Below are 9,720 nucleotides of genomic sequence, written 5' to 3' on the forward strand. Positions count from 1 at the left end.
TGATGTCCCTTTTTTCTTTGTGGTGTTCAGATGACGCGGTGGACGAAAGCGATGACTCTCCGGACTTTTACATCAACGTTTGTCAACCTCTGAACCCCATCCCCAGGGTCACCTGCCCACCTGGCGCCTCAGTCTGCATGGACCCAGACAATGGACCTCCAATTGTGAGTTACAAGAAGTTAATGTCCAAATCCAGAGGTTGACATTTATTTCCCTTTGCCTCTATGCAAGGACATTGGGCGCACGACAAACGGGCCTCAGTTAGGCGCCATGGGCGACGTTTCCATCACTTACTCCAGCTCCACCCAGTGTGCGTCAGATGTGGCGCAAAACTACACCTCCACCATCATCTTCACCTGCCAGAGAGGTGTAGACTTGGTCAGTACGCCATTTACTTCATCTCCTATTTTTTTTTTCCTCCAAACGTTTGTCCTACTTTGAAAAAAAACTGGTCTACGTCTCTTCAGGGTTCCCCGCGCATGCTGAGGCTGCAGGGCTGCGTGTACGTTTTTGAGTGGGCAACCCCTGTCGTGTGTTCGGACGCCACCCACACCAGCGGATGCAAACTGATCGACACTCAGCTGCAGTACACCTTTGACTTGTCGACGTTGACAGGACAAGTGCTGGTGAATTCAAAGATGCTTCGGCTCGTGTATTTTGCAGAATTTAAAACATCTTCCTAATACGTGACATGTCTCCGTTTGTGCGATAGGTCCCGCTTGGCTCCTCCGACAACTACCTTATCAACGTGTGCAGCTCGGTGGCCGAGCCTGCTTGCAAGGGCGCTACCGTTTGCCGGGTTTCGGGCCCAAGCAAATCGGCGGCGTCATTCGGCATCAACAAGGCCATGACCATGGATTTCAAACACGAGGAGCAGGCTGTGCTCATGCAGTATGGTGGCGGGGATCCATGCCCGCCCAGTAAGTGGTGCCCCTTACCCTCACATCTGTATCTGATCATAACAAATGCCTACATGCAAATGATGTGTGTTATAGGAACGCATGAAGGCAAGGCCTGCGTGTTCCCCTTCACGTTCATGAAGCGCTCGTATACAGGATGCACCACAGATGGCAGGACCGATGGCAGGAAGTGGTGCGCCACGACCGCCGATTATGACAAGGACAAAAACTGGGGCTTCTGCGAACCAGGTGAGGCAGCAAATTTCTCTCAGCATCCTGGAATCGGGTGCCCATGTCTGTCACAAACAAGATTTTTTGTCATCTTGAGTGTAAGAATCCAGGAAAACAGCTTTAATTATTTAAAGTTAAACTTAAAGTTAAAGTCCCAATGATCATCACACACACATCTGGGTGTGGTGAAATTTGTCCTCTGCATTTAACCCATCCCCGTGTGATTTTGATCCATCCCCTGGGGGAGAGGGGAGCAGTGAGCAGCAGCGGTGCCGCGCTCGGGAATCATTTGGTGATCTAACCCCCCAATTCCAACCCTTAATGCTGAGTGCCAAGCAGGGAGGCAATGGGTCCCATTTTTATAGTCTTTGGTATGACCCGGCCGGGGTTTGAACCCACAACCTTCCAGTCTCAGGGCGGACACTCTACCACTAGGCCACTGAGCTGGTCACTAGGCCACTGAGCTGGTCACTAGGCCACTGAGCTGGTTTTAGCACTTTAATTATTCTTTTTTTTTTTTATTAGTGTCTGCCAAGCGGCAGTCGTCCATCCTGTTTACTTGCGACCCGTCCGCGGGCCACGGCTCCCCGCAACTGCTGTCGGAAACGGCGGGATGCTCGGCTACCTTCCAGTGGCCAACGAGTGCTGTGTGCGCCTCACGGAAGATGGAGTGCAAGCTGGTCAGTCAGCATAAAAGTTTCGATCTGCGAGCCCTCTCTTCCCTCACCAAGCCCTGGAAGTTCAACCACAACGGCGACACGTGAGTCAAAATTGCGAATGAAATGTTTTCTCATTGATGCGCATGTGACGTTCCCCATTTTCATATCTTCAGATATTTCTTCAACCTCTGTCAGGGGATTCATAAAGGACCTCCGGGTTGTGACGAGGGCGCCACTGTGTGCCGGCACTCGGCGGACGGCAGCACGCAGACGCTGGGTCGCGTCTACACTCAGAAAATGAGCTACAAGGGTGAGAAATTGCGGCTGATTAGAATTTGCGCATTTTCTTAGTTGGGCGTGGAGAAAAGCAGTCATCTCTTTCCCCTCCCATAGATGGCAAGATTTCCGTCAACTATTCGGCCAGTGATTCTTCCTGCGGTAACGGCGTGGCGGCAAAGACGGAGATCCGGCTGAGCTGCGGCACCACTGTCGGTCACCCGACCATCATCAAGTATGAACGCAGCTCGACGTGTGACAAAATGGCCATAAAGGCACTGTGACTTGGGACAGTGGCATTCATTTACTTTTCCAGTTGAGCAGCCAGTTAATAACAGAAGAGTGTTCGTCATTCAGGTTAAACTTTGGCTTCTTAAGACGCCATTATAAAAGTCAATTATATAACATCTAAAAAGTATTTTTTAATTCCACCAAATTATTTAAAACGTAGCTATATTTTTGGGTGCAATCTCTATCAAAACTTACAATAGTTTGCGTGAAATCTCTCAGCATCGACAAGACGTCCTGCCTCTTTGTGATTGGCTGGGAGACCCGCTTGGCATGTGCCGTCAAGCAACATGAGGTGGAGATGGTCAACGGCACCATTCAGAACCCAAACACGGGCGCCCGCCTCAGTCTTGGAGCGCTTTACTTCAGGTAGCCAAATTAAAATTGCTCCTTCTTTTACCCTGCATGTCACTCACTCTTAGACACGTGTTTGTGTGTCTTCAGTCCCCATCAAGCCTCCGGAGACATCCGGGATAACGGGGACCACTACATTTACCACATCCAGTTGTCCGGGCTCACCAACAGCTCCCTGCCAACGTGCGTGGGCGCCAACATCTGCCAGGTCAAAGTCAACGAACCCTACTGGCGGCGGATTGGCTCCTCCAGCACGGCCAAATATTGCATCAAAGGTATTTGACATGTTCACTCAAAATTTATTGAATGGATTTCTTTGTGGCATTGTTTGTTTTAAAAGTCAAGTATGGCCCCTTGAGCACAAAAAGTTGGTCTGCTATCGACTGCTGCGTTGAATATTTAGACATTTAACAGTTTGGCCCGTTGAAGGTTAATAAATCAACCTTTCATGCATCAACTTCGTCATAAGGCCTGAAACAGAGTCTGGCGCAGGAATCATTGACTTTTATGATCTAATTTGTGAGGATACTGAAGGAACCCGCTGATACAACATGCGCTTATATTCAAAAAGCCAAAATTATCCTTGAAGGTGAGGGGCAATACTTTCATTGACCATTCAGAGGTCTGAAGAGTGTTAAACTTGATTCACCCTACAGGTGGCAACCTGGATGTAACGGTGACCTCGGAGTCGGCGTGCGGGCGGGAAAGAACCAAAAAGGCGTCGTCCATCATCATGTTCCAATGCAACCCGACGGCCGGCGTGGGCATCCCCAAATTCATGCTGGAGACGGACGAGTGCCAGTACATGTTTGTGTGGCACACGGACGCCGTGTGTGGTCTCACGTGAGTGTAAAATCAAATTTGGTATTTGAATTGAACTTGCGTTTTAGACCACCCATGACGTTTGTCAATGTGTTCTGCAGGACTGTGGACACGCAGACGCAAGACGATGGCGGCGACGGCCTTCCGGCTCTTTCCAGGCGGAGTCAGGTGGCGGCTGTTCTGCTGAGCCTCCTGATGGCGGGCTTGAGCGTTTGTCTACTTGCACTGTTGCTGCGTAAGCGAGAGAGAAGGTACGAAGACAAACTTTCTTGTCTGTGAAGTCATTATCTGAATTTAGTGTGGTGTGGTTATGTAAATTAGCTGAATTGTGGTCTCTCAATTGGTCAAAACGTTTTGCTAATGTCTCTTTTAATTTATTTTTTTTCTTTTGTCGACTTGCAGAGACATGGTGATTCAGAAGGTAGCTGGATGCTGCAGGCGAGGCAACCAAGTCTCCTATAAATATTCAAAGGTCATTGTTGTTTGTTTTGATTGTTAATTAATGTTTTTGGAAAACAAGAAAAAAAAGATTCCAACATATTGTTACTTATTATTTTTTTATTTTGGTTGACTTGTTCATCCATTTTGTTGCCTGCATGGCTTTTCAGGTGAACATGGATGAAGATGCGGGCGAAGACGAGATGGAGTGGCTGATGGAGGAACTGGAGACTCCCACCACGACATCCTCGTCTTCGTCGTTCTCCTCCTCGCAGCTGGGTCGCGGTAACCACAGCAACGGGCACATCAAGACCAAGCCGGTCAACACGGACGGCTTGCGCTCCTTCTCGTTGGACGAGCAGGAGGACGACAGCGAAGACGAGGTCCTTAGCGTCCCCGGAGTGCGGGTGGTCAAGTCGTCGTCCGCCCATCGCAGTGTCTTCCTGCAGGTGAGCGGCATCACAAAACATCTTGCCTTCACTCAAACCTTGCACAATAAAAAAATCTTTCCTTGTGCTTTGGCAAGAGGCATGCTAGCAACATTTCTTGCTGATGCTTGCATTTTCTTTTTTACAAAACCAAGGCACCTCGCCTTCGCTTGCTCTTTATCGGGATGTCAACATGCCTTGGCTCTCACTTTGGCAAGACGGCAACATATCTCGACTCCTTTCATATGCACTTCGGCCAGAGAGCGAGCAAACAGATGAGGCAACACGTCTTGCCTTCGCTTGTAGAAAATTACAAACAAAGCAAGACTTCCTCACCTTTACTTGCACTTTTGTCAAGATAAACCCTCACGCGATGGTTCTTGTTTTTTGCGGCACCGGATCAGGAGGAGAGTGACGAGGACCTGGTGGGCCTCCTGGACGAGCCCGAGCGAAAGCGGAAGAGCGGCAAGGCTCGCTCAGCGGCCGGCCGCCGCAATCACAACGCAGCACCGAAAGCCAAGCGGGAGGACGACGACAGCGATGAGGACCTCCTGCGGGTGTAACTCGCCCTCCGGAACTGCTCTCTCTCTCACTCAATCTCTCTCTCAGTGAATGTCGCCATAGCTACGCATCTCAGCATTACTGACACTTCCTCCAGCCCCCTTTGCCGCCATTTTGTTATTTATTGATCGCTCCTTTATTTAAAGTGTTTCTCACCGTTGCTCTGGAAGCAATCAAGGCGAGTTGGTCCCTCGTGTCACCGGGTGCCACGTTTTGTCCAAAATGTTCTTTGTGATTGTCGCCGTGCCATTTCTGTAGCACTTTATCTTAAAGCGAGTGTTTCTTTGCAGATTGTTTAAGATGAAGGTCCACGTGGCTGCAAAAGCAGCAAAGCTAATCGGTCGGCCAGCCATCGAAACGAGGAACGAACTCTGGCCGAGTGGACATAGGCGGTGAAGGTCAGTTCTCGTGCGGTTTTAAAGGGAATAGAAATGCTCGGGTGTTGCATTGTTTGCACTCACGGTAAACAGCCCCCTGAAAAGAGAGCGTAAGACCTTTTTTTTTTTTTTTTTTTTTTTTAAAAAAGATGAATTTTCTCACATTTTCACTGATTGTCCTCACATTTTCATACTCTACGGAGACGTTCCTGTGTTTGTTTGAGATTTTATCATTATTTAAGTGTGATTCTGTAAACGAAAGTTTTGAAAGTGGCCATGTGAGTGCAATGTCCCATCCAAGCCATATTTCAATGCCTGTTGTCGTTGCTTTGTTTTGTTTATTGCCTAGCCAAGTCGTCGTTTGGTAGGCAATTCAAATATGTATTTGCCACATATTGAAACTGCCAACATAATAATCGAATGTTTTGAGGGTTGACTTAAATCATCCATTGTTAAGATGAAAGCCGCTTTCAGACGGCCTTTTCTGAAAATTGCTGCAGGAAAAATAAACCTGTCCCTTGAAAATACATAAACAGCCCCTTTGTCAAGCAGTATTTATTCAGGCTGTAACAATTCTGCATTATCGTCAAAGCTGTGAGGGAGTTTGGCTCGGTACGTAAACGTTTGGTACTGGTAAAGCACCCCCCCGCCCCCCCGGATTTGCACGTGCGCTGCTTTGTTTTCTGCGATTTTCAAAAGAGGACAGAAAAATGGTGCACTGGAGAAAAGCACAAGAAATGAGGTGCGATTATCATTGTCATCCTGCTTTTGTTGTCTTACCTTTGTGCTTGTTTTTTGCTATTTAAAAGGACCTCCATGTACTCATGTCTCTTTATTTGAATAAATACCTGTAGAATGATGCTTTAGTATATTTGTTTTAGTGAACTCTATAAACACCTTTTTATTCCAGGAAAAAAAAAAACTGGTGATCATGTCTCATTTGTCAAAAGAAATTACAAAATTAATAAACGCCTCACCTCATATAAATGGCCATCTTTTTCCCAACCGGTAACTGTGTACATAAGTAACGTAAACTATTGACCTCATGTGACACCCTAAAGCGTGTGTCTGTAAACATGCTTTAACGCTTCGCCGCTCAGTTGGCTGAACTTTGCTCAGACCTGTCCGCTTAAAAACCCAGCGGACTGGACCGCTCGCCACTTTGCGCCACAATGACTTCATTCGACGACATCTTGGAGGAAGTCGGCAAGTTTGGCCGCTGCCAGAAGCGCATCTTCGCCCTGCTTTGTCTAGTGTCCGTCCCTTGGGCTGGCGTCTACGTGGGCATCGTCTTCCAGGGTTTCACGCCCAACCACTGGTGCCGGGACGGTGCAGTGGTGCAGTGGAGGCAGTCGTGCGGCCGCAGCCCGGCTGAGGGTCGGCGGATGACGGCGCCTCTAGTCAACGCGTCTGGCGAACCGCAATACAGCAGCTGCGAGCAGTACGATGTGGACTGGAACGCCACGCTCACCTGCGACACCACCCAAGTTGACCTGAGTGGGATGCCCACCAAGCTCTGCTCCAGCGGGTGGGAATACGACTACGAGGGGAGGCAGTCCTTCGTCACTGAGGTAGACCCGCTCTGGAGGAAAAATGCAAATACCGTATTAGCCCGAATATAAGTCGACCCTGATTATAAGATGACCCCCCTCTTTTTCAAGACTCAAGTTTGAAAAGAGACTTTTTGGACACCAAATTTAATTTTTATACAGAAAATAATTACAGTACATCTGAAACAAATGATTATAATATATTCGAGCGAAAAAGCATGTTATTTTGCCTCATTCAAATCATGCAAAAACTGTTAGCACATCTTAATATCTGAACATTTAAATACTAAAGTACAATCACATTGGTGAATGAATGGCTTCTGGTTTTTCCATTTTCTGTTATCTCTTCTCATATTTTCTTTTCTTTCTTACCGCTATTTTGTGTTTTTCTTCGTGCTACCGCTATTTTTATTTTTATTCTTCGTGACTGGTTCGCTTTGGCCTGGGGAGTTAAGTTCAGCATTCGCTTTAAAGATGTCTGGCGCCATCTAGCGTTGTGAATGGGTATAATGTCTAGAGCCCGAATGTAAGATGACCCCCACTTTTTCAGTCTTATTTCAATGCAAAAAACACCGTCTTATATTCGGGCCAATACGGTACTTTACTCATAGACATTCTGAAAGAAAAAAATCTGTCTGCAGTTTGACCTGGTGTGTTCCGACGCCTGGCTGATGGACATGTTCCAGGCCATGCTCAACATCGGCTTCCTGCTGGGAAGCATCGCCATCGGTTACCTGGCAGACAGGTGAGCCAGCGTCTGATGTTAACCCCTTCCCACCTGCTCGGCTTCCCGGTGACTCACCATTGTTTATTTTCTCCTCGCAGGTTTGGTAGGAAATTGAGCTTTGTGATTTCCAACGTGTTTAACGGCATGGCGGGCATTCTGGTGGCCTTGGCGCCCAACTACGTGTCCATGCTGATCTTCAGGATGCTCTTCGGGTTCGGCGTGAAGGGTGGATGGATGGCAGGTTACGTGCTGAGTGGGTAGACCAAGATCGTGTGTATAGTTTGGCACGTCAATATCGATAGGATTGCAATCCAGCGCTATTTCCTTTCAGTCACAGAGATTGTGGGCGTGGAGTCGCGGCGCACAGTGGGCATTTTGTACCAGATGTTCTTCAGTGTGGGCCTGGTGGTGCTGCCCCTACTGGCCTACTACATCTCTGACTGGCGCTGGCTGCAGGTCGTCATCACCATTCCTTACTTCCTCTACATCTTCTACTACTGGTAAGACGCAAAAAATGTTACTCAGAAGGTAGGATCTTAACGCAGATCATTGTGTGTACTGTCAGGTTTATCCCGGAGTCTCCAAGATGGCTTCTATCGCAAAACAAGAACTCCCAAGCCGTGACAGTCACTGAGGCAATGGCCAAGGAGAACAAAAGGACACTGAGCAAAGACATTGAGGTCTGCCTTCAGTGACCTCCTCCCGAAGTCCAAAACCAGCTTTGATCTCCTTCTGCTTTGTCGGCGCCGTAGACGCTGGCCGACGACAACGCCGCCACGTCGTCCACCGCCTCCCTGATGGACCTGGTCCGAACGCCCAACATGAGGAAGCACACCTTCATTCTCAGCTACAACTGGTCAGTTCCTACCAGGATTAAGATACATTTGGATTTCACAAAAGGCTCCCACAGCAAATTTTGTGTTATGTTGTCGCAGGTTCACCAGCGCCGTGGTTTACCAGGGTCTGATCATGCGTCTGGGCATCATGGGAGGAAACGTCTACATCAGCTTCCTGATCTCCGCCCTGATGGAATTCCCCGCTGCCTTCCTCATCCTCTTCACCATCGAACGTGTGGGCCGCCGCCTCCCCTTCGCCGCCGCCAACGCTGTGGCTGGAGCCGCCTGCTTCATCGCCGTCTTCCTTCAGGACGGTGAGTAACGCCGTCTTCCATTACGCCAGGGAGGTTGGCTTAACGCTTGACTCGGTGCCGGCAGGTTGGTTGAAGACGGCGGTCACGTGCGTGGGCCGGCTGGGCATCACCATGACGTTCGAGATGGTCGTCTTTGTCAACACGGAACTCTACCCGACTTTTGTCAGGTAAATAAACTCTCCAGTCACCAGGTCAAGTTTGAATAGGTCCTAACGGCATCCCCTGACTTCAGGAATCTGGGCGTGTCTGTGTGTTCCACGCTGTGCGACGTGGGCGGGATCGTGGCCCCGTTCTTGCTCTACCGGCTGGCCGTCATCTGGCTGGAGCTGCCACTCATCATCTTTGGTTGGCTCACCACGCTATCACGATGATTCGAGCTGGGTAGCCGTAGCTCGTTGGAGTGGCTAACCTTCAGAATGTTTTTTTAGGCTTCTTAGCTTTCCTGGCTGGCGGTTTGGTCTTGATGCTTCCGGAAACCCGCGGGGTCCCGCTGCCCGACACCATTGACGATGTCGAACACCCAGAAAAGTGAGTCGCAGGACTGGAGTTTCTGGCTAAAGTTTGCTGGCTGAAGTTCCTAGTTCAATTAACTGGCTAAAGTTACTTGTTCCCAGGCAAAGCTTCTAGTTCATGATAGCTTGCCAATGCTAACTGTGTCGTGAACTTGATGTGTCATTTGCTCTTTTTAGGATGAAGTACAAAGCGGCGGAGCAGCAGTTGTCCAGCAGGCTACTCCACAACACCAACAGCAACATTTCCACCAACCAAGAACCCGCAAGTGTCTGAAATCCTTAACCGATTCCCTTATTTATTTATACTCCAAACTACTTTTGTTCATTTTTGATCACAAAACTCTTGCTGGATGCTGTGTGGTATCTAAACAAGTGAATGTTTGCGATCATGAGCGTCCTCTTAGTTAGCTTGACCACAGCCGCTTCATGCAATAAATCAGAAAGACAA

The 9,720-nt window shown here is 48.7% G+C and overlaps 2 protein-coding genes across 3 annotated transcripts in view; both read left to right on the forward strand.

Moving 5' to 3' along the window:
• The window catches only part of igf2r (insulin-like growth factor 2 receptor), a 38,199-nt gene that overhangs the window by 12,865 nt on the left and 15,614 nt on the right, over positions 1–9,720 (forward strand). The window contains exons 37-51 of one of the 2 annotated variants that reach the window (XM_037244743.1): positions 31–164; positions 232–378; positions 468–626; positions 713–920; positions 996–1,148; positions 1,656–1,890; positions 1,963–2,099; positions 2,183–2,300; positions 2,576–2,722; positions 2,798–2,982; positions 3,364–3,550; positions 3,631–3,780; positions 3,932–4,001; positions 4,138–4,416; positions 4,800–4,979. In XM_037244743.1, coding sequence (XP_037100638.1) covers positions 31–164; positions 232–378; positions 468–626; positions 713–920; positions 996–1,148; positions 1,656–1,890; positions 1,963–2,099; positions 2,183–2,300; positions 2,576–2,722; positions 2,798–2,982; positions 3,364–3,550; positions 3,631–3,780; positions 3,932–4,001; positions 4,138–4,416; positions 4,800–4,958 — 2,468 coding nt within the window. In that variant the 3' untranslated portion in view covers positions 4,959–4,979. Of the gene's footprint in view, positions 1–30; positions 165–231; positions 379–467; positions 627–712; positions 921–995; positions 1,149–1,655; positions 1,891–1,962; positions 2,100–2,182; positions 2,301–2,575; positions 2,723–2,797; positions 2,983–3,363; positions 3,551–3,630; positions 3,781–3,931; positions 4,002–4,137; positions 4,417–4,799; positions 6,193–9,720 lie in introns of those variants that run through there. The other variant, XM_037244742.1, reaches the window with a different exon arrangement.
• Positions 6,475–9,720, forward strand: slc22a2 (solute carrier family 22 member 2). The gene is made up of 11 exons (XM_037244749.1): positions 6,475–6,904; positions 7,525–7,628; positions 7,709–7,863; positions 7,942–8,110; positions 8,176–8,290; positions 8,363–8,466; positions 8,546–8,760; positions 8,825–8,927; positions 8,993–9,105; positions 9,189–9,288; positions 9,450–9,720. Exons 1-11 carry the CDS (start codon positions 6,506–6,508, stop codon positions 9,544–9,546), a joined length of 1,674 nt encoding a protein of 557 aa, XP_037100644.1. The 5' UTR covers positions 6,475–6,505; the 3' UTR covers positions 9,547–9,720.

Source organism: Syngnathus acus, chromosome 24 (genome assembly GCF_901709675.1).
Source record: "Syngnathus acus chromosome 24, fSynAcu1.2, whole genome shotgun sequence".
Lineage (NCBI taxonomy): Eukaryota > Metazoa > Chordata > Actinopteri > Syngnathiformes > Syngnathidae > Syngnathus > Syngnathus acus.

Bases quoted from the DNA above. Each gene is read 5' to 3' on its own strand.
- slc22a2 (XM_037244749.1), top strand. From the start codon at position 6,506: ATGACTTCATTCGACGACATCTTGGAGGAAGTCGGCAAGTTTGGCCGC. The intron at 8,291-8,362 runs GTCTGCCTTCAG...TCGGCGCCGTAG, and splicing joins CACTGAGCAAAGACATTGAG to ACGCTGGCCGACGACAACGC. The intron at 9,289-9,449 runs GTGAGTCGCAGG...TGCTCTTTTTAG, and splicing joins GATGTCGAACACCCAGAAAA to GATGAAGTACAAAGCGGCGG.